The sequence below is a fragment of the Urocitellus parryii genome, chromosome 11 (genome assembly GCF_045843805.1).
Source record: "Urocitellus parryii isolate mUroPar1 chromosome 11, mUroPar1.hap1, whole genome shotgun sequence".
Classification (NCBI taxonomy): Eukaryota; Metazoa; Chordata; class Mammalia; order Rodentia; family Sciuridae; genus Urocitellus; species Urocitellus parryii.
In genome coordinates, this window is record NC_135541.1 from 701653 (window position 1) to 725251 (window position 23599).

The window sequence follows — 23599 nt, forward strand, 5'->3', positions numbered from 1 at the left end:
GGGAGAGGCTGGGGAGAGGCTGGGGAGAGGCTGGGAAAGGCTGAGGAGAGGCTGGGGAGAGGCTGGGAAAGGCTGAGGAGAGGCTGGGGAGAGGCTGAGGAGAGGCGGCTGCAGCCTGGGCGCGTGCGCTGGCCAGCAGCATGGCTGCTGGGGGAGCATGGATGTGGGAGCCAAGATGCCCACGGTCCCTTGGCGACCCCGTATCTGATGTAAAAGCACAGAGGCCTGCCGTGTGTGGGGACGCGCCCTGCGTGGCGGCACAGGGTCCCCCAAAGGCCCCCAGTGGCCCTCCAGGGAGGGGCTCCGTGTCTCGGTTGGTGGGCAGAAGGGGTTTGGCAGCTGCAGACCCTGGGGTCCCTAGGACGGAAGCAGAGGGGAGCCCTCTGAGGCCCGTCACTCATCGGGGTGGTGGCCAGGGGAGGGGCGCACACCGGGAAGAGGGTCCTGGTCGGAAGCTGACCACACGTGAGGGACGGCGGGTCAGAAACCTGCCCCCGAGCACCACAGCGGCCCCAGGTGGACAGTTCGCTGGGGTCTGCGGAGCGAGAGGCATGAGTGCGGGGACCCACTCCCCCAGCCCTCGCCCGCTGGTTCCCGCGGCTCTGCACTTCCTGGGGGCCGCGGAGCACCAGCGTGGATGGTGACTCGTCACAGCAGGGCAGGCCAGGGGCTGGGCGTCCAGGCCCAGGGGCCCGTGTGGGTGCGGCCAGAGCTGGAGCTGCCTCTCTTGCAGCAAGGGGCACCCAAGGGGGCCCTGGCTCTCCCTGTGCCTGCGGCCCTGGAGGCTGGAGTGCCCACTTGTCCCGGGGGTGTCACAGCAGAGCCACCATCCGGCCCCCCGGCTGTGCCCAGGAGGCTTCTTGGTGCAGTCAACGACTGGCTTCCGTCCCCCAAGAGCCTTCCTGCCTCAGCTGCCCAGGCCACCAAGTGCCCCTGGGAGTCTCCAGGCCGCAGCTCGCTCCCGCAGGGCCTCTGGAGAAGCGTGGAGGCACTTTGTGTGTGAGGGCCACCGGGACTGGACGCAGGGCCCTCGGCCACTGGGCCGCCCCAGCCCGTGCTGTGTTCTCACTGAGTTACTGAGCGCCTGGCCTTTGCTGAGGCTGGCCGTGAACTCACGGTCCTCCTGCCTCAGCCTCCAGGGCCACGGGGCTCACAGGCGTGGCCACCACACCTGGCCTTTGAGGTGCTTTGTCACGGCTTCTGTGGAAGCTCAAAGAACCGGAAACAGGAAAAGGAAACAACCAATTCACAGCTTCTCACCCGCAAACGACCGGAGAAGAGTGTGCACTGTCTCCTCTCAGCTGCCCCTTTAACACCTGCCTGCCCGTGGGCACCTGGTCCTAGGCCCGCCCTCCGCCCTGGCCCCGGGCGCTGCCCGCTTACTCGGTCTCCCTCAGCACGGCCGCGATCCTCGACTGCAGGTCCTGCTGGTTCTGCAGCTCTGTGTGCAGGCGTCTGGACGTGGCCTGGAGACGGCCCACGGCGGCCCTGGAGCACCGCCCCGGGGGACGGCCAGGGTCAGCACCGGGGGCCTCCGCCTTCTCGGGAGTCAGTCTGTCTGAACTGGTCAGCTCGGGGCCTGGGGGCGGACGCTCACTGCTGTGGCCTCTCCTGTTCTCTGGGGAAGCTGCGGGCCCTCAGAGCGCCCAGGGACCCCGAGTCCCCCCGGCCTCTTCCTCCTGGGCTGCCGCTCTCCCCGGGCACCCCCCACCCGGGCGGTGAGCAGGGGTCCTCCTGGTGGTGGCACGCTGGGGGCTCTGCCTGGGGGAGGCCCTGCTGTGTGGGGACGGGCCTGAGTGAGTGGTCAGTGGTCAAGTCGGGCTCAGGTGGACACTGGCTGCCACTGGAATCAGGGTCAAGGGGCCGTGGGGCCCTGGACCGCCCTGACAGCATGGCCATGCCTGGCCCCGGCCTACTGGCCGCCGACCACCTACATGTTGTTGGCCGCTCCCTCCCTGGCCATCTCGGCGGCCACGGTCTCCTGCTGTTTGCTGAGGAGGTCCACCCTCTGGCGGCAGGCCCGCAGCTCTTCTCTGAAACGCCCAACAAGGACCGGGTGGTGGCTTTGAAGCTGCGGCCTCGCCCGGCTGGGGGCTGGGGCAGCGCATCTTTCCCAGGTCCTCTGTCCAGTGACAGGACAGGGCCTCGTCACCCACGTTCCCAACATTCTGCCAAGGGACTGGCTCTGCGGCCCAGGTCACCCACAGCCCCAGCGTCCACGGGTCATGAGCAGTTGGCACTGCAGCTGGCCATTTCAGAACGCTGGCTGGAGTGGCCCTGGGGCCTGACCGCACACTGGCTCCTGTCACGTGACTTTGGCAACCAAAGAGAACCCCAGGGAGGGCTGAAGGGACGTTTAGAGGAGAATGGGGAAACAGCAGCAGGAGGTACCCTGGCATGATGCTAGGCTGGACCAGTCTCCCCGGGGGCCTCGGGGTGGCGGGCATGAGGAAGAGAGCTCTTAGAGAGCAGCCAGGTGGCACGGTCAGCAGTCTGCCGTCAGATAGTTCAGTAAGAGAAACGGACGACGCAGGGCCCGGGTGGCCGCGGCCAGCAGCTCACCTGGTCTTCTGGAGGAAGAGGCCTTTCTCCTCCTGCATCCTGTCCAGCAGGTCCAGGTGCCTGCGCAGCTCCGTCTCCTGGGTCCAGTCTCCCCCGGGGGCTGCGCTCCTGCCCTCTCCAGCACCGGCCGTGGCAGCGCATTCTTCCCTGGCGGAGCTTGAATCCAGGAGGGCAGCGGGTTGCCCCCTGCCCGGTGCCACCCGCAGACCCCCGCCTGCCCGCCCTCCCCGCTCCACTGTAGGAAGGCCCCCGGGAATCACCCGCAGTCTCCCGCGGCAGCCGCGCTCCCGGGGCCCTCGGGGACAGACTCCACCTCCACCTCCAGTTCCGGGTGTCTCCCTGGAAACCGAGGCCAGAGTTAGACAGCGGGCAGCCGCTGGGCACAGCGGCCCCACCTGAGATCTCAGGGACGTGGGAGGCCGAGGCAGGAGGATCACAAGTTCAAAGCCAGCCTCAGTGACTCAGTGAGGCCCTGAGGACTTGGCACCCCAGGTTCAACCTCCAGTAGGAAGAGAGGACAGCAAAACCAGCTTAAACTGGATGAGCAAGGGTAGTTCTCAAAGTGTGGTCCAGGGGCCCTGGGGGTCTGTCGGCTGTCTCAGCACAACGTCGTGCGCCTGCCGTGACGTGGCTGGAGGCCACGGGACAGGCAGGTGCAGTGTCCTCCACTGACCCAGAGCACACTGCTTACAATAGTTGATTCCTGCTATGGGCTATAAGTGAATGAGTGTGGATAAGTGAATGAGCGTGGGTACATGAATGAGTGTGGGTACATGAATGAGTGTGGGTACGTGAATGAGTGTGGGTACGTGAATGAGTGTGGGTACGTGAATGAGTGTGGGTACGTGAATGAGTGTGGGTGTGTGAATGAGTGTGGGTAAGCGAATGAGTGTGGGTAAGTGAATGAGTGTGGGTACGTGAATGAGTGTGGATAAGCGAATGAGTGTGGGTAAGTGAATGAGTGTGGGTACGTGAATGAGTGTGGGTAAGCGAATGAGTGTGGGTACGCGAATGAGTGTGGGTAAGTGAATGAGTGTGGGTAAGTGAATGAGCGTGGGTACATGAATGAGTGTGGGTAAGCGAATGAGTGTGGGTAAGCAAATGAGTGTGGGTGTGTGAATGAGTGTGGGTAAGCGAATGAGTGTGGGTACGTGAATGAGTGTGGGTACGTGAATGAGTGTGGGTGTGTGAATGAGTGTGGGTAAGTGAATGAGTGTGGGTACGTGAATGAGTGTGGATAAGCGAATGAGTGTGGGTGTGTGAATGAGTGTGGGTAAGCGAATGAGTGTGGGTGTGTGAATGAGTGTGGGTAAGCGAATGAGTGTGGGTACGTGAATGAGTGTGGATAAGTGAATGAGTGTGGGTAAGCGAATGAGTGTGGATAAGTGAATGAGTGTGGGTAAGTGAATGAGTGTGGGTAAGCGAATGAGTGTGGATAAGTGAATGAGTGTGGATAAGCGAATGAGTGTGGGTAAGCGAATGAGTGTGGGTACGTGAATGAGTGTGGATAAGCGAATGAGTGTGGATAAGTGAATGAGTGTGGATAAGCGAATGAGTGTGGGTAAGCGAATGAGTGTGGGTAAGCGAATGAGTGTGGGTACGTGAATGAGTGTGGATAAGCGAATGAGTGTGGATAAGCGAATGAGTGTGGATAAGCGAATGAGTGTGGGTAAGCGAATGAGTGTGGGTACGTGAATGAGTGTGGGTGTGTGAATGAGTGTGGGTAAGCGAATGAGTGTGGGTACGTGAATGAGTGTGGATAAGTGAATGAGTGTGGGTAAGCGAATGAGTGTGGATAAGTGAATGAGTGTGGGTAAGTGAATGAGTGTGGGTAAGCGAATGAGTGTGGATAAGTGAATGAGTGTGGATAAGCGAATGAGTGTGGGTAAGCGAATGAGTGTGGGTACGTGAATGAGTGTGGATAAGCGAATGAGTGTGGATAAGTGAATGAGTGTGGATAAGCGAATGAGTGTGGGTAAGCGAATGAGTGTGGGTAAGCGAATGAGTGTGGGTACGTGAATGAGTGTGGATAAGCGAATGAGTGTGGATAAGCGAATGAGTGTGGGTAAGCGAATGAGTGTGGGTACGTGAATGAGTGTGGGTGTGTGAATGAGTGTGGGTAAGCGAATGAGTGTGGGTACGTGAATGAGTGTGGATAAGTGAATGAGTGTGGATAAGCGAATGAGTGTGGATAAGCGAATGAGTGTAGGTAAGCGAATGAGTGTGGGTGCGTGAATGAGTGTGGGTGCGTGAATGAGTGTGGATAAGCGAATGAGTGTGGGTACGTGAATGAGTGTGGGTACGTGAATGAGTGTGGGTACGTGAATGAGTGTGGGTAAGCGAATGAGTGTGGGTAAGCGAATGAGTGTGGGTAAGTGAATGAGTGTGGGTAAGCGAATGAGTGTGGGTACGTGAATGAGTGTGGATAAGCGAATGAGTGTGGATAAGCGAATGAGTGTGGATAAGCGAATGAGTGTGGGTAAGTGAATGAGTGTGGATAAGTGAATGAGTGTGGATAAGCGAATGAGTGTGGATAAGCGAATGAGTGTAGGTAAGCGAATGAGTGTGGGTGCGTGAATGAGTGTGGGTGCGTGAATGAGTGTGGATAAGCGAATGAGTGTGGGTACGTGAATGAGTGTGGGTACGTGAATGAGTGTGGGTACGTGAATGAGTGTGGGTAAGCGAATGAGTGTGGATAAGCGAATGAGTGTGGGTAAGTGAATGAGTGTGGGTAAGCGAATGAGTGTGGGTACGTGAATGAGTGTGGGTACGTGAATGAGTGTGGGTACGTGAATGAGTGTGGGTAAGCGAATGAGTGTGGATAAGCGAATGAGTGTGGGTAAGTGAATGAGTGTGGATAAGCGAATGAGTGTGGGTACGTGAATGAGTGTGGGTACGTGAATGAGTGTGGGTACGTGAATGAGTGTGGGTAAGCGAATGAGTGTGGGTAAGCGAATGAGTGTGGGTAAGCGAATGAGTGTGGGTAAGTGAATGAGTGTGGATAAGTGAATGAGTGTGGGTAAGCGAATGAGTGTGGGTACGTGAATGAGTGTGGATAAGCGAATTAGTGTGGGTACGCGAATGAGTGTGGGTACGCGAATGAGTGTGGGTACGCGAATGAGTGTGGGTAAGCGAATGAGTGTGGGTAAGCGAATGAGTGTGGGTACGTGAATGAGTGTGGGTAAGCGAATGAGTGTGGGTAAGCGAATGAGTGTGGGTAAGCGAATGAGTGTGGGTAAGCGAATGAGTGTGGGTAAGCGAATGAGTGTGGGTGCGTGAATGAGTGTGGGTAAGCGAATGAGTGTGGGTAAGCGAATGAGTGTGGGTGCGTGAATGAGTGTGGGTGCGTGAATGAGTGTGGAATTGCTTTGGACTTGACTTCTTCGCACAGTGAACATGGAGTCTGGGAGCCCTTGGGTTTCCAGACTTTTTAAGAACGTCTTGCAGCTGGTTTTCAGACAAGCCTTCGAGGCTCCTGGTCTGAGTCACTGTGGACGTCCAGCTGAGCAGGCCAATGGAACCAGGGGTCCCTCTCCACGCTCGGCCAGGTCTCTGTCACAGAGACTGAGAAAGGACTTTGAAAGCACAAGTGCACGCACCACCACAAGGAGGGCGTGTCCAGAGGGGGACGCTCAGGGGCAGGGGGCTGCGGGCAGGGCCACCTGTGCAGACTGACAGCTGCCTGGGCAGCGAGGTCCAAATCAAGGACATCTCAGGAAGATTTCAGATCATCAGAAAATCTAAAAAGAAAATCTAAATGCGTCCAGGAAAAGAAAATGAAAATAGGTCACATTCAAAGGACGGGCTAAAAATGGCATCCGCTTCTCAATAGTGACGCCAGGCCTGGAGACTGGTCTGCACTGTCAGAGCCTCAGCTGAAGGCCGCAGGACCAGCTCCCGGGCTGGGGACAACGTGGACTCAGTGGGCACGGTCTCGCGGGAGTCCAGGGAGCCGAGGGGCCGCCGTGAGGCGCGTCGCCTGTTTTTCCCGGGCCTCCTTTACCGTCCTCCATGGGCAGCATGCTGTCTGCAAGCTCCTCTCCAGAGACCAGGCTAGTGGCTCTCTCCACGTCGAGAGACAGAGATGGGCTGCAAGAAAGTCATCACAAAACACAGATCAACAGGACCCGAGATCTTAAAGTATGGGCTTTATAATAATCAATAACTTACCTTAAAAAGACACTTAGAGAACAGATACGTCACTGATTAGGGAAAAAATACTTGTCGCACAAATATCTGACAAAGGTCTTGTATCCAGAATATGTAAAGAGTTCCTGCACATCAATAACTCAAAGTCCAGACTCCAGCTGAGACAGACAGAAGGTCTAGAGTGGTGTGACACAAGAAGACAGAAAGAAATGGCCAACGATCACGGGACACGTGGTGTGACACCCAGAGTCACGAGACGAAGACTAAAGCCCTGGCGCTATGTGCCCCCGAGGTGGCCAGGAGTCACTGCAAAGGTGACACACACACACACTGGCCAGAACTCGGATCCATCCGCAGCCGTGAGTGTGACTGGCGGGGATTTCTTGTGAACAGACCTAACAGCAGGCCCCTGATCCTAAGGACGGCTGAGAAACTGCCCGAGGGCGTTCAGGGAGGGTCACGCTCCATCTCATAGCTGCAGACTGGAAAGAGCCCAGGTGCTGGACAGGAGGAGGGAAGGACAGCTTGGGGCACCTCTGGGAGCCACAGAAGGGGCGGTGCTGGTGGTCAGGTGCGCCCAGGGCTCTCTCTCGAGGGCCTCTGCAAAGTCGTCAAGTGGTCACAGGAGTACGCTGAAGCCCAGAGCAGCAAGCTCGGGCAGGGGCCCGAGTTCGTAGGGTGGCTTCCGCGTACCAGGATGGACGGCCAGGGAACTTGCGGGGTCTGGGGCCACCCTATCCCTGGCTGCACAGGTGTATGCCGTGGTCAAGATGGACCCAATCGAAAGTTTCTGACCTCTGTGTCTGCCAGCTGTGGTGGCCATGCCTGGGACCTAGCTACGTGGAGGCTGAGGCAGGAGGACTGCAAGTTCAAGGCCATCAGCAACTTAACAAGACCCTGTCTCAAAGTCAGAACCAGAAAGAGCTGGAGATGGAGCTCAGCGGTCGAGCCTCCGGGGCCCCTTCCCAGCACCACACACATGTTATCTCAGCAGAACACACACACACTCACACACACACACACACTCACACACACACACACACACTCACACACACTCACACTCACACACACTCACACACACACTCACACACACTCACACACTCACACACACACTCACACACACACACACACTCACACACACACACACTCACACAAACACTCACACTCACACACACACTCACACACACACTCACACACACTCACACACACACTCACACACTCACACACACTCACACACACACACTCACTCACACACACTCACACACTCACACTCACACACACACTCACACACACACTCACACACACACACTCACACACACTCACACACACTCACACACACTCACACACAGACACACTCACACTCACACACACACACACTCACACACTCACACACACACACTCACACACACTCTCACACACACTCACACACACACTCACACTCACACACACACTCACACTCACACACACACTCACACACACTCACACTCGCACACACTCACACTCGCACACACACACTCGCACACTCACACACACACTCACACACACACTCACACACACTCATACACACACACTCACACACACTCACACACACACACACACTCACACACACACTCACACACACACTCACACACACACTCACACACACTCACACACACACACTCACACACACTCATACACACACACTCACACACACTCACACACTCACACACACACACTCACACACACTCACACACACACTCACACACACACTCACACACACACACTCACACACACTCACACACTCACACACACACTCACACACACACTCACACACACACACTCACTCACACACTCGCACACTCACACACACACACACTCGCACACTCACACACACACTCACACACACTCACACACACACACACTCACACACACACACACACACACACACTCACACACACACACACACACACTCACACTCCGCCAAGGTTCGGGGGCTTAAAGAACCTGAGAACACTGATCATGCCCTCCTCGTCTGGGGATTCTAGGGGGACGCCGGTGGACACTCTTGGTCTGGAATTTTACATCCATTGGTCAAAGATGTTTCCCTCAAGAACAGTGTTGGACGTCGATGCTCTTGGGTACCTCGTCATCTCCTGTGAAAGTCGAGTCTCACTCTCTGTCCAGCCACAAGTATGTGCTCGTTCTAACGCCCATCGTCAGGTGATGCTCACAGCGTGGTCAATGGAAAGGGCGCGTGGTGCGTGCTGGTGTCAGTGTGTGGGCACAGACGTCCCGTGTGAGGACAGTCCCTCCCTGGCCCCGGGGTGAGTCCGGGCGGTGAGCACAGGTGTCCGTGCGGGAGATGCTCAGATCTGGGAACTGGTTTCTGTGGCTGAATCCAGCCACTGCCTCAGACCCATCCCTAAGGACGTGTCCCATGTCTCAGGATGTTTCCGGCCACACTGGGAATGAATCAATGCCCGTGACCCAAACTGCAAAGAACACTTTGCATGAAAGTCCCAAAGGGTAGGACTCTCAGTGCCCATAAAACACCCCACCTTCTCCCACGTGGAAGGACAGACTTGCCCGCTGCTCTGTGCCCTCCGGGGCTTGCAGAGGACACTTGTAAGTGGCCAGACCTGTTCAGCTCTGTCTCAGGAGCTGGGGGCGGCTACCCGACTGCCTCGCTGGACGCACAGTGGACCGCAGCATACGTCGACTCTGAGCGTCCAGGCACAGAGGCCCGCCCTCCTGGTGCTCAACTCTCACCCCACTCTCATCCTCGGAAACGGTGCAGATTCCTGTTTCCACACACGAATCTACAAGGACCCGCCAACTGGGAAGTGGAAGGACGAGTGTGAAGGCCCCGGGGTGGGGAGACCTGGGCCAGCACCTGTGCAGGGCTCGGGCACCGGAGAAGCGGCCGGAGAACCAAGGGTCACTTGGCAGCTCTCAGGAGGGCTTGGAAGGGCCACCTTGGGTACGGAGGCTGCCAGTGCGCCAGCCAGCACACTGAAGTGGTAAGAAACGCTGTTTTCAAAAACAGTCTCAGGGCTGGGGATGTGGCTCAAGCGGTAGCGCGCTCGCCTGGCAGGCGCGGGGCGCTGGGTTCGATCCTCAGCACCACATACAACAAAGATGTTGTGTCCGCCAAAAACTGAAAAATAAATGTTAAGAATTCTCTCTCTCTCTCTCTCTCTTAAAAAAAAAATAATAATCTCAAAAGTCTAATTCCCTGCTCTCCAGAGGCACTGCCTGCGCTTTAAAGCTCAGAAAGAGGCGCACCTCGGTGGCTGTGAGCAGGGAGCGGGCGGAAGCACCCAGCACACAACACTCTGGGCACAAGCCGTGGCAGCAGTAAGCAGCCAGCCGCCCCCACCCCCCGCTGCTCAGCGACAGGGGCACGTGCCCAGCAGATGCCCAGCAGACCCCGGCAGGAGAGCAGGCGTGGCCACGAGGGGTCCCTGAGCACATGGGCACCAACCAGCAGACCCCAGGGGGTCACACCATCCACCCAGTGAGCAAGAAAAAGGATCCATAAAATCCAACATCCCTTTATACTTAAAAGAGTCGTGAACTTGTGCTAGAAATGAACCTCACAATACGAATGTCAACCAACAAGAAAGATGCTCACCGTCACGGCCACTAGAGATGCACATTAAAACTACCCCAGGAGCCATGGTACTCCAGCAGAATGGAGGTCACCAAGAACACAGTGCTGGTGAGGGTGCAGGTGAGGTTGTTAATGAGGGTGCTGGTGAGGGTGCTGGTGAGGGTGTAGTGAGGGTGCTGGTGAGGGTGTTGGTGATGGTGTTGGTGAGGGTGCTGGTGATGATGTTGGTGAGGGTGTTGGTGATGGTGATGGTGAGGGTGCTGGTGAGGGTGCTGGTGAGGGTGCTGGTGATGATGTTGGTGAGGGTGCTGGTGAGGGTGCTGGTGAGGGTGTTGGTGATGGTGTTGGTGAGGGTGCTGGTGATGATGTTGGTGAGGGTGTTGGTGAGGGTGCTGGTGAGGGTATTGGTGAGGGTGCAGGTGAGGGTGCTGGTGAGGGTGCTGGTGAGGGTGCTGGTGAAGGTGTTGGTGATGATGTTGGTGAGGGTACAGGTGAGGGTGCTGGTGAGGGTGTGGTGAGGGTATTGATGAGGGTGTGGTGATGATGTTGGTGAGGGTGTTGGTGAGGGTGCTGGTGAGGGTATTGGTGAGGGTGCAGGTGAGGGTGCTGGTGAGGGTGCTGGTGAGGGTATTGGTGAGGGTGCAGGTGAGGGTGCTGGTGAGGGTGTTGGTGAGGGTGCTGGTGAGGGTATTGGTGAAGGTGCTGGTGAGGGTGCAGGTGAGGGTGCTGGTGAGTGTTCTGGTGAGGGTGTTGGTGAGGGTGCTGGTGAGGGTATTGGTGAGGGTGTTGGTGATGGTGCTGGTGCTGGTGTTGGTGATGATGTCGGTGATGGTGTTGGTGAGGGTATTGGTGAGGGTGCTGGTGAGGGTGCTGGTGAGGGTGCTGGTGAGGGTATTGGTGACGGTGCTGGTGAGGGTGCTGGTGAGGGTGCTTGGGCTGCAATCTGGTGCAACCACTCCAGAGAGCAGTGTGGATATTCCTCAGAAAACTGGGAATGGAACCACCATTTGACCCAGGTATCGCACTCCTCAGTTTATACCCAAAGGACTTAAAATCAGCAAACTACAGTAACGCAGCCACATCAGGTCTACAGCAGCTCAATTCATAATCCCAAAGCTATGGAACCAGCCTAGGCGCCCTTCAACAAGTGGGAGGGGTAAATACACACAATGGAATATTACTCAGCCATGACGAAAAATGGAATTTTTCTGGTAAATGGCTGGAAATGGAGAACATTGTGCTAAGTGAAATAAGCCAGTACCAAGAAACCAAAGGTGGCATGTTTTTGCTGACATGTGGAAGCTAACCCACAGTAAGGAGAGGGGAAGAATAAAAGTTCCATGGATTAGACAAAGGGAGTGAGACAGGAGACACGTATTTTTAGTTGTGGTGAAAACAATCAATATTCGTACATTTAAAAATTGCCGGGAGAGTAAATTTCAAATGTTCTCACCACAGAAAGTGTTGTGTGTTTCTGTGACAGGTGACCGGCTCGGTTTAATTGTCCATCGAGGACACCACCTCGCTCCACGACTCGCCAACTGTCAGCCTGCCCACTCAGGGAGCCCTCCACCAGCCGCAGGCCCAGCCACAGACCCTGAAGTTCAGGACTGGGAACCAGGGGCCAGGCGCTGCTCAGTGGGCCTGCCCAGTGCACCCAGGGCCAGGGAGGAAGAGAGGAGGAAGACCAAGAACCCAACCAGGAGGCGCTGGGTCCCCAACGAGAAGGTCCAAGGGCGCAGGAGGAGAAGCATCTGGAAGGCAAGGTAATGGGGAAGCTCGCTCACGTTGCGGAGACGCCTCCGTGACGAGAACCGAGCGTCTTTCCATGATTCAGAGTCAACAGCAGCTACCATTCACAATCACAGCGAAAGAATGAAGCCCTTGAGAATAAACACAACAGCAGACGCTGGGACTGCGGAGACAAACGGCAGAACCCCTCAGGGACATGAAGTAGACCCCTGAAAATCAGTGGGGCCAATGGCCCAGTTCCTTCCACAAACAAAGGTCCCAGGGAGAGAGGGGAGGGGCCACGGCAGACCAGTGGGCCTCCCCACGGTGGGGACCCTGCCAGCTCCAGCCAACAGCGTGGCAGGCTCTGTGACCATCCCTGAAAACAGCACCAGTTGGATGTCATTAAGAAATCACGGCTGGGGCTGGGCGAGGAGCACACTGGTGATGCCAGCCACCTGGAGGCTGAGGCAGGAGGACTGCAAGTTCAAGGCCAGACCCTGTCTCAAAGTGACCCCACTCTGGTGGTAAGGGATGTAGCTCAGTGGTAAAGCACCCCTGGGTAAAGAAGGAGGAGGAGGAGGAGGAGGAAGAAAAAGAAAGGAACTGTGGGAATTGACCATGATTTTATGGTTATTGGTAAAGGCCACCTTCATCTGCCTGGGGGTGCACACTAAAGCTCGCAGTGAGCCGGGACACCTCCGCAGTCCGTTCTGGATCAGCAGGGGCCCAGGCTGGGTAGCTGCTCGTGCAGGGTGGCGGCGGGCCTGTGGCTCATTATCTTTCTTCCTGTTCTCTCTCTCTCTCTCTCTCTCTCTCTCTCTCTCTCTCTCTCTCGTTATAGGTGGATATAATATCTTTTTATATTTATGTGGTGCTGAGGATCGAACCCAGGGCCCCACGCATGCTAGGGAGCGTGCTACCTCTGAGCCCCAGCCCCAGCCCCTCTTCCTGTTCTCTTGACTCTGAAGTTTCCCATAAAGAAAACGTGAAAACAGAAGAAGGTCTAAATGGTACCAATTCTTTCCCAATTTGCTCCATCTTCACTAACCCCTCCAAAGTCCCACCAGGAGAGAGGGAGGGAGAGCACCCGCAGGAGGTCAGTGAGGGACTGTCCCTGACTTAGCACCTTCTGGAGACGGGGCCAGGACAGTGTTGATGAGGAGCAGGGGGCGGGCACCTGTAGCACAAGACGGACTCTAAAGCAGGACTTGGATGGGTGGCTTTTGCAGAGCGGGCGCACCGGGGGAGCCGGGGAAGCGCAAGCCTGACACTCTGTGGTGCTGGCACGGACACAGAGCTGTGGGGGGCATGCTACGGGGGTCTGAGAGCCAACTGGCGCCCGTGATGAGGCTGAAGGGCTTGGGTGCTCTGCTTCCACAAGTGACCCCACTCTGGGGTGACCCCAGTTCTGGAGGCCACATGTGAGATGACCTCCCTGGGCTCCCTGAGGTCCCGTATGAGGATCCAGCCCTCTTGGTACCACCACCAAGATGTGCGTCCGCGTGGCTGCCCCTGACCACCCTAGCTGGTCTTTCCTGCACGTCCTCCCCACAAACCCCATATTTGGAGCCCGGCCCCTGGGCCCTGGCTCCCTGTGCACCTGGCTCTTCCATGGTGTCTGAAGGCGGACCAGGTACCTTCATGACGGGATGGGCCCTAGCTCTTCTCCTGACCTGGTGTGCGCTTCTGTCCTCACGTCCCCAGGACACTGCGGGCTGAGAGTCCTGGACCTGCGCTCTCCAGCCTCAGGGCGGAGGGTGGACCTCCCACACTGGGCTGCTCTGGGGCAGTGAGCCTGCCCAGAGCCCCCTGCTCCCTCTCCCACCTTCTATAGTGCCCTCACTCCTGTGCCCCAGGCCCCATCCCGCCGTGGTCAGAGCCCGAGTGGCCAGCTGCAGGGATTCTGGTTCTCTTCTGCCTGAAAGGACTCTGTGAGTACCCTGGGCCCGCCCTGGTGACCTGGGGACACCACCCACTTGGGCCAGCCACCTCACTGCCCTGGCCTGGACTCTCAGGTTCAGAGGACAGGGCACAAAGTCACGGTCCAGCCTACTAGGCCCTTGGGCCAGGGGGCTGTCCTGGGAGTGCACCTACGGACTCTGCTGCTCTTCAGGGCAGGACCCCGCTGGCTCTGCCTGGCCGGCCTGCTGCAGGCCCCTCTTCTGGCCGGGGGCTCCTCCAGCCCCTGGTGCTCAGGGCCAGACCCCTGCGCCTTCCCTGCGGGGACAGGGCTGTGTCCAGATCTCTTTCTTACCAGGACCCCAGCGGTGCCCAGCAGGCGCCCTGCTGCGAGGTGCCTCAACTACTGACAACCGACGGCCCTTCCAAAGAAGGCGTCTGAGTCCGCGGGCCGCGAGGGTTTGGGAGATACAGACGCCGGCCGGCCGGGCGGCACCCACCTCCCCAAGGCCTGCTCGGCCCTGTCCGGCCACAAGCTCTCCTCAGCGGCCCCACCCGGCGGTGGCCCGCTGGTCCTCTCGGTGGCCCTCGGCTGCGACGCTGGCGGCTCCATGGGAACGAGCACACAGCCCCGCGCAGGCGCGGCCCGCCCAGCTCGCGGTGGGGAGGACCGGCGACTGGAGCAGCGGTGGCGCTGCGGACGCGGGCTCGGCCTCGCGCAGGACTCGCGGCTGCACCGCGCGAGCACCTGCCGGCACCTGCCCGCCCCTGCGCGCGCACCTGCCCGCCCCTGCGCGCACCTGCCCGCACCTGCCCGCACCTGCCCGCACCTGCCCGCACCTGCCCGCACCTGCCCGGCGCTCCGGGGCTGCACGGTGTGCGCTGCGGATCCCTTTCACCAGGCTCCGCGGCCGCGCTGGGCCAGGATGAGTGGGACCTGCCCCTTCGCAGCTGGTGCCCGAGGCCGCGGGAGGCCTGGGGAGTCCCTGGCTAATCCTGGGCCCAGACATCCTGAGAGTCAAGAGGTCTGCCGCCGCGGCAGGTGCTGGGTCTGTTTTCCTCTCAGAATTCCCGCGCTCCAGGGTCACCCCATCAGCCCACCCCATCAGCCCGGTGGTGTTTTCCTAAGAGGAGTTACACTGGGGCTACCCCCGCCCGCCCCCATTATGGAGTTCTTTCCTAGGGCTTTGCTTCGCTGGTCCCAGTGTGGATGATGGACACACTCCACGGGAGAGGGGAAGGACAGTCAGAGACTGAACACAGCCACCCACAGGGAGCTGGCCCCTGGCAGGTCTCCTTCTGTGTCCTGCTGTAGAGTGGCCTCCAGACATACCCAAGTGAGGAAATCAAGATGCAGCACCATCAGCTCCGTATTGTGTCTACCCTGGCAATAAGAATCCACCTGTTTGTCTTCCTGGCCAAATTAGGCTGTTCATCTGAACCTCCAAGAAATCAGACCATCCCCACACAGGCAGGTTTTAGCAGGGACGATAGGGAAGCCCCTCGGCTTTAGTCCTCACGGGGAGAACAGCTGAAGCCACCCCCCCCAACCCTGTTCAGACCACTGCTGGATTTTACCAACTCTGCCACCATGCCCACAGAAGCACCTTTTGTCAATCTGGAGATGGAAGGAAGTCCGATTCACGAACTGTTGGTAAAAGCCAATTGGGTGTTTAAATTCAATTTGTTGAAATGTTTTGCTGCAGTTGTTTTGAGACTGGGTCTTGCTGCCTGGCCCAGGGTGGCCTCTGACTGCAGCCCCTGAGGGCTGTCCTACAGGCATGTGCACTGGGCCTGACACCTTTGTCTTTGCAAGGCCCTTGGGTGGTGAGACCCCTGCCGGTGTGCCTAGAAACCTTTCAAACTCGATGGAAAGGAAGTCGGGGCCACAACCTGGGGACACCTAGCCAAACACAAGACAAAGAGCCTGGTGACCTAAATGTCCATGCCCAGAAAGAACGTTCTAAAGAGCAAAGGCAGGTTTAGTGTGGTGACAAGTATCAGTGATAAAGCCGTAATTTTAAAAAGCTATTTTGATAAATGAAGATAGCCTGGGGTGGACCTCAGCGGTAGAGCGCTCGCCCCGCATGCACACGGCACCGCAAAATCGATAATTAAGCAGATAAGGGTACGTTTCCACCTATGGCTGACAAGGAGCAAGATGGACAGGTTTCCCTCCGCCTGAGACAACTGAAAACCGGAACAGAACATTGGGAGGGCAGAACACCCGAGAGCCCAGGATGCCGTCCTAGGAGGTGGACACGGAGGATGGGAGCCCGCACATGACCCTCGGGGAGCTCCAGCCCGCAGCTCAGGGGAAGGAAACAGAGGCAAGGACTGGTCACATGGGTCATTTCAGCACGACTAAAGCCCTGGCTCTTCAGAAGACGCTGCTGGGAGAAGGAGCCGGGAAACCGCTGGCCACTAAAGATCCTTACAAAACACATGCAGCCAAAGACTGGTGTCTGAAAAATATAAATAACTCACAGCAACAGAAGGGTCAGCATCCTCATTTTCTAAAATTAGCAAAAGACTTGATCAGAGACCACTGGATCAAGCCAGCTCATCCAAACATGCCTAGCGTCCCTGGGGTAGGGCACATGAAGCCCACTGGGAGGCGCCCCCGTGCAGCCGTGGAGTGGCCAGCAACCAGAGACACCCAGTGTGCACTGGGCTGAGGGGCAGGCAGCCGAAGGTCTCTGGGCGCTGCTGGCGTGCAAACCGGCAGGCCCACTTTGGGAAGCCGAGTGAAGCACACGCGCCCCTGAACCCCGGTCATCCTAGACGCACCCCTCTATTAAATAAAGAATGACAACGTGACCACCCAAAGACTTGCGTCTGAAAGTTCAAAGCGGCAGGAGCCAAAACTGGACACAACCCAAATGTCCATCAACAGGGAGGACACAACTCGGGAACAAGCCCACACTCCTGGGGACACAACAAGGTGCTTGTGGTTGATTCTCAGAAGTGTCGAGCTACCCGGGCGTGGTGGCGCACGCCTGTGCTTTCCAGCTACTCGGGAGGCTGAGGGAGGGGGATGGCTTCATCCCAGGAGTTGAAGGGCAACAAAGTGAGATCTCATCTCAAAAAAAACAAAAAAACAAAAAAACAACCCCCAAACAAAAAACAACACTCTTCTGTGTGCAGTGGGTGGCACATGCCTGGAAACTGGGGCAGGAGGATCACAAGCTCAAGGCCAGATGCAGCAATTTAGAAAGACCCTCAGCAGCTTAGAGAGACCCTCTCCCAACCTAAAACATAAAAAGGACTGAGAATGCGGCTCCGTGGTGGAGTACCCTCCCACCGTGAAGTATCTTACAAGCCTTTAAGTCATCGATCCAGAAACCACTGAGGGGCGATGGGGGATTGAGAAAAGACAAACACATAGGAGAAGAAAGTTGGGACCGGGGGACAGTGTCCTCGGATGGAGGAACCTGGAGCTGGCTCAGCTCGTGTATCATATAGGTTTTATCATCGAATTAGATAGGTTGTTTTGGGAAAGTTTCAGCAGAGCAGGCAGACTTGAAGGTCGCAGTGAATCTTTCGAAGCGTCAAGGTCATCTTGTTATGCTCAGAATTCTCTATTCCTGAAAGTCGGTGCTTGAGCTCAGGGTCCACCCCGAGATCGCTCTGCGCCTTTGCTCGGAGCCTCCCCAGGCCAGGCATCACCATAGCAACTGGGCCATCTTGACCTGCACCTTTGCACAGGAAATTCCCAGCAGGCAGCAGCCCCAAGGTAGTCGCAGGCTATGATCCAAGTCACCACTCTCCACAGACGAAGTCGATGCAGATGATGATGCCGGTGACCCATGGTGGTAGCGGGAGTCCTGCAGACGTGGGGTCTCAGCCATTCAAGCCCCACTTTTTATCTCCCTGGCTCTGCCTTCAAATGCCAGCTGGAGACTCGGGGGTGGACGGTGGGATCGGTTCCTGGTCACCTGGGGCCTGGGGGCCTGGTCCCTCTGGCCAAAGCTTTGCTCAGCTCCCTGCTCCCTGAGCCTCTCCGCTCACAAAAGGCAGCAGACATCGTCACGGGAGCCAGACGGGAGCACCGCTGCGAGGCCCGAGTCTTGGCAGGAGGACTCGAGATTCCCCATTACTCCTGGCGTGTGGTCACAAGCTGCTGGGTACAGAGCACAGTAGGGAAACAGGCCACAGAGGACCAGAGGCCGCTGGCAAGGCTGCCCACCTTGACATCATGTCTTACGATTCCATTTGTGTATTTCAAAAAAGGCGAATCGGTGGTGACGGAGGACAGGCCGACCGTGGCTTAGGACGGAGGCTTGGGGAGGAGTCCGACTGCCCAGGGCTGGAGCCCAGGGCTCACACAGGCTAGGTGAGTGCTCCACCCGGGCCCAGTGCTCCACCTGAGCCACACCCCAGCCCAACTTTTCTTAAGTGATAAAATGTTGAGGATTATGAAGTGGGTGATGGCGATGTGGCAGGTCAACATTCTATTGTTTTGGTTTTTTTTCTACGTGGGGGTTTGAACCCAAAGCCTCACACATGCTAGGCAAATCCTCCACCGGGAGCCACACCCCAGCCTTTTTTACTTTGTTTTGAGACAGGGTCTCACTAAGTTCCCCAGGTGGACTTGAACTTGTATCCTCCTGCCTCAGCCTCCTGGTCGAGGATCACAGGCCAGGCCGCCACACTCAGCAGGGGGTGACTTTCTCGGGTTATGGAAACCTGCAACATCAGGGTTATAGTGGAGGTTCCCTAGTCCTGCAGAACCCCCCAAATTGCATACTTAAAATTAGTTATTTTGTTGTACATAGATTTGACCTCAACAAGGCTGATTAAAGGTAAGATAACATACATGTAGACTCCAGGCCGCGGCCTAATGGGTTTTGCCTGATCTGACCCTGCTGCCTCCATCTGCCGCCACGGCCTGGCGTTGCTTCCCCTTGGACTTGCCAGTGGGGCCCTGCCTCAGGGCCTTTGCACCATCTGTCCTCTCGGAACCCTACCTGGGTTCTGGCTTAAGTCCCTCCATGGTGTGCATTATTCTGTAAATTACCTCTCTCCGTCTTTTTAGTGTGGTGACCTATTGTCCATCTTCTAGGGGCAGGGATCTCTTATTTCTGCACAATGCTTAGACAAATCCTTTGCACATGGCAGGATTATTAATTCTGCGAAGGGCTGTTCAGTGAGCCCAGGTCTGTGCGCTCTTTCTTGAAGAAGCTTACTGGGTGTCCTCCAGCACCAAGCGCTGAAATGACCACAGCAAACCTGCTTCTGTGACCTAAGAATGAAGGGTCAGGGTCCAGGACAGGGCAGCCCTGCGGCTCTCCTTCTGTGGTGTCCAGGTAGCCTACAGGGAGGGGCTGACTGCAGTCCCGGGGTGTCTGACTCCCCAGCATCCTGTTTTAGGAGTTTCCATGCTCCCGACTCAGTCGTGCTTCTACGTCATGTGAAATGCGTCCCTCACTTGATGGACAGTCCTTTTGTTAGAAATGTTAATTTGTGTTTGACACTTTCTGTCTTTTGTCATACAAAAGAATTCAAAATGCCACATTCCAATACACAAAATCCAAGAATGGAGTTCCAACTTCTGCATGTTAAACACGGTGATTGTGCTTGAACGCCCAACTCAATCGTGGGAAAAAAGGCTTCCAGTGCCCGAGTTTGGCCGTTCATGGGTTCTCAGGGATCAACGACAAACCAGCACCCACTCAGCCCGTCTTCCAAGTGGACTGCACCCTCCAGTACTTTGCATTTAATCCTCTCTGCCAAGTTCCCTCTGCTCATCCAGATGAATGGATTCCATCTGAAAATCACAGGGTTAATAATTACAGTCTAAGCTGATAAAACCCTGCTCTGCATCACGGCCATTTTCTCTCTGGAGTGTGGTTTCCCAGGAAAATAACAAAGCAACTTCACGAGGGCATCAGGCAAGGGATTTTAAGTTTAGCCAGTGCAGTTTCCTTTCCAAGCTGCATGAGTCACCTCCACCTCCCGGGGCCCGGCCTGCTGCCACAGAACCGCCCTGATGGACACTAGCCAGCTGTCCTCCCAAGCCTCCCGCTGGGCACTATACCTTCCCCTGTGCTGCGAGCATCCAGCATCCGGCAAGGAATAAACTGTGTCCTCCTGCCTCAGCCGGATAAACCGGATAAACTGGCAGAGCTGTGGGCCACTTACCTGCACAGTGGAGCTGTCCGGTGACCTCCCTTCTGCAGCTCTCTCTGAGCTGCCCCAGGCCGTGCTCTCAGGTTTTCACACCTCCAGGGCTTATGCTGCCTTCTGCCCAGGGCCATATGGGGAGGCAGAAGGCCTCCCTGCACTGGGCACAAGACCCATAGCCACGGCCCCAGCACCCCACCACACAGGGACTGGGTGGATCCGCAGTGGAGAGGCCAGGGCTTTACATGTCAAATGAACAGCAAGGGAGCCTTCCGGAGGCTGAACAGATGTCCAGGGACCCAGAGCCCAGGCCTGAAGTCCTGGTTTCTTCCTCTTGCTGTCCCTGCAGTCTCATAGCTGACCCCTGCTCTGCATTCTTAGTGACACCAAGACAAGGGGAGAGGAGTGTCCAGGTGTCTTCCAAGAGCACCTGAGACAGAGAGTTTTCCGTTGATAGAGACCCCTCCACTGCTGCCCAAGGAACAAGGATGGAACCCCGTGAGCGTGGGAGCGACCGCAGTCGGCCGAGTGACTGCAAGTCAGAGTGCGGCTCCAGGAAGCAGAGTGAGAGGAGAGGGCACACCAGAATACATACCCTCCCAGGACTGGCTCCAGGGACCCTCCTCCTCCAGGCACAGGCACCGGCTATGGTGACCATGTCATTGGAACCGGGATGCACGATTAGGTCACAGCCCTCGAAATCTCATCCCTGTGTTTCTGAACATTCCTGCATCAGCGCAGGAGGTCTGGGGGGACATTCACATCCCAACCATAAGAGGGGCCACTCTCACCCCTTCATTCTGTGCCCGAAGAAACCAAAGCCAGGGAATGACTTCCCCAAGCCCCGCGCAGGTCAGGAGAGGAGGTAGAGCACACAGGCCCCTGACCACAGGGCTGGCCACAGCCCAGGCTGGCCATGCAGGACCAACGCTCTGGCTCCTGCCCTGGTGTGGGGCCGTTCCCCGGGTGCCTTCCTGGCCTGGGGTGGCTGGAGCTTCCCCGGGTGGAGCTGGACCTGGGGTGGGGATGGTCTGGTGTGGCAGGAGCTCTGGGACGGGAGCTCAGAAGTGGGGGCAAACGGATTCTAAAGATCTTGAAGAAGAAGGAAGGAGGAAAATTGCCATTCTTTACCTCCAGGCTGAAGCCCCTGTCAGGGACAGAGCAGAATTCAACAAAGCGTGAGACTGGGATGGGAACACACGTTTGGCTCTCAGTTTGGTAAACACCCAGGTGCTTGGAAAGGGACGCCGTTCTTCTGTGGACTTGGTCACTGGCTTCTCCACGCAGGTTTTCAGATACATTTGCTCCCAGGACCCAAGCAGAAGAGAGGGGTTGAGACCACCGAGCAGCTAGATCAAGGGTTGAGTTGTCTGTGCATCCTAGCCTGAGCTATGCCCAGGAAAGTTCAAGGTCAGTTTTGTGCCCCAGAAAATGGAGGTGGAGGAGCTAGCCATAGAGCATAGCTCACCCAGAAGGACTGGGTCAGGGGCATGGAGGTGGACAGTGTCTCCCAGTCAGCAGCCTAAGACCCCCAAGGTCAGGAGGACAGCGAGGGCCAGCTAACCTTGGTGCAACCTCCGAGATCAGGGATGCTCAGAGACACGGAGGGGATGCGGCCCAGGGTGGTGTGGGCTCTTGTTTTCTTACATCAGTTAAGCACCTACTGTGTGCCAGTTCCTGCTGTAGGGGGTGATAGAAATAATAGTCTCCCTCTCTCTGCTTCTCGAGCACCCTGTGAGCTGCTTCCCTCTGCCACGCTCTCTCGCCATGATGTTCAGCCTCACCGTGAGCCCTGTGCAATGGAGCTGGCCTTCTATGGACTAAGGCCTCTGAAACCCACTTGAACCTGAAACGGCTCTCAGAAGTCTTCCCACCACATGAAGACTCTGAATGAAGTCCTCATGGAAGAGAAGAGAGTTGAGAAGTTCACAACTCCCAGAAACTAACTTTTAGGGCCACAGTGGGGGCAGCTTCTTTGCTATCCATCGTTGATTGCTTCTACCAGCCCCAGCGCTGAGTGTAGCGGCTGTAGAGGAGAGTGGAGGTGACACAAGCTCCTTAGAGAATCAGTGTGCATGTCCTCACATTCCACACCGACAGCTGCTTCCTTCCAGACTCAGAATACCTGCAGCATGGAGTGTCACCAAGCGCGAAGGAAGACATTCTGGAAGGTATGCAGGAGAAAACAGCCACACAGTCAAGCACAAAGGTCTTTGTGGGGCTACGGGCTGTGAGCAAAAGTCATTTTGACAATTCAAATGAAATAAAAATAATATATAATTTAAAAAAATATTCACAGAATGTTCACAGCTCCTGGTAGGCTCCACACCTGGGCCCTTTGTCATGGATGGATTAGCTCCTTCACTCTCTCAGGGGACAAAGGGGACCATGCCCAGGACAGTCAGCCGTGCAGAGCAGTCTGACAGGAGCACAAGGAGGTCAGCGTTTCAGCACCAGAAGAACCCCCTCTGGGTGGGGAGGGGACCCTGGAAGGGGGCACAGGCTGGGACCTGACCGGCTGAGACCGGCTATTAGGTCTGGGGGAGCCAGCCGGGAGCCCCCTTCTCCGTGCCTCCTGCAGGATGGAGCTGGACGCCCCTGGCACATCCCAGCCCTCCATCCATGGCTGTGGCCAGTGGCCAGTCATGCAAGGGGACTTAGCTCACTGGAGGACAGTCTGCCCTTTTAAAATGTTTGCACAAGAAGCTCATTTACACTGTCAGTTGACAGGTGCCCAGCCCTGAATGAAGCAAAGCAGGCGATGAGTAAAGTCCGTAATCAGCTTTTTAAGGGAAATTGTGCAAATTTTACTTTTGAAAGAATTAAAGTGCAGGTGTGAGGTCTCCACTTTCTCAGCCCTTTGGGGGCACAGAGGTGGGGGCAGATCTCACTAGAGGGCCCAGCCGCCTGCAGGGCCCTCCCAGGGGGTGTGGACAGGTGAAGGGACCATGGGGCACTGCTGAGCAGCGCCACCTTCCTCTGTGCTCAGGGAAGGTCCCCAGGGAGCAGGGCTGTTGGCACGGCATTGTTAGAAGATGCAGCGCCTGTGGGTCTTCCCTGACCGGAGAGGACGTCGCCGGGGCGCCTTAACCTTCCCTGCCCCCAGCCCAGGCTGCCAGAACCAGCAACCCCGGACCTGAGACATCCCCGTGCCCCCAGACAGCCCCGGGAAGCCCCGCTATGCAACGAGGTTCTGCCCTGCCCGTCGGTCCACCGTGTCCAGTGGGTATGGCGCCCGGGGCGCTTCCTGGGCAGACACGAGCAGGGGCCGGTTTGCAGCCGGCGGCAAGGGCAGCGGTTTGGGGGTCCCGGCGCGGCCGGCAAGGGCGGGGCGCAGGGTGCGCAGCTCGGGGCTGTTTTGGAGCGGGGCGGGCGCGCGGGGCGGGGCGGGCGGGGCGGGCTCGGCGCTCCGTCCGCCCCTCGCGCGGCGCCGCGCTCCCCGGCGCTCCCGCCCCTCTGGTGCAGCGGCGGCCGCGGGCGAAGCAACTTTGCGTGCGTCCAGGCCGGCCGGACCGTCCCGCGCAGAGCCTGCGAGGC

General features: G+C 57.2%; 1 protein-coding gene and 1 long non-coding RNA gene across 3 annotated transcripts in view; one reads left to right on the forward strand and one right to left on the reverse strand.

Annotated features, from left to right (window-relative positions):
- The window catches only part of Cfap74 (cilia and flagella associated protein 74), a 34894-nt gene extending 28934 nt beyond the window's left edge, over positions 1-5960 (reverse strand). Inside the window, exons 1-6 of the mRNA XM_077791317.1 lie at positions 3786-5960; positions 3254-3275; positions 2823-2901; positions 2563-2718; positions 1935-2033; positions 1384-1488 (exon numbers count right to left, since the gene is read on the reverse strand). Of these exons, the coding sequence (XP_077647443.1) occupies positions 1384-1488; positions 1935-2033; positions 2563-2718; positions 2823-2901; positions 3254-3275; positions 3786-5960 (2636 nt within the window). The remainder of the gene's footprint in view (positions 1-1383; positions 1489-1934; positions 2034-2562; positions 2719-2822; positions 2902-3253; positions 3276-3785) is intronic.
- LOC144249150 (uncharacterized) overlaps positions 1-14285 on the forward strand; it is a 43487-nt gene extending 29202 nt beyond the window's left edge. Inside the window, exons 2-4 of one of the 2 annotated variants that reach the window (XR_013342171.1) lie at positions 11787-12561; positions 12879-13047; positions 13894-14285. This is a non-coding gene — a long non-coding RNA (uncharacterized LOC144249150). Of the gene's footprint in view, positions 1-11786; positions 13048-13893 lie in introns of both variants that reach the window. The other variant, XR_013342170.1, reaches the window with a different exon arrangement.
- Positions 14286-23599: the final 9314 nt, after the last annotated feature.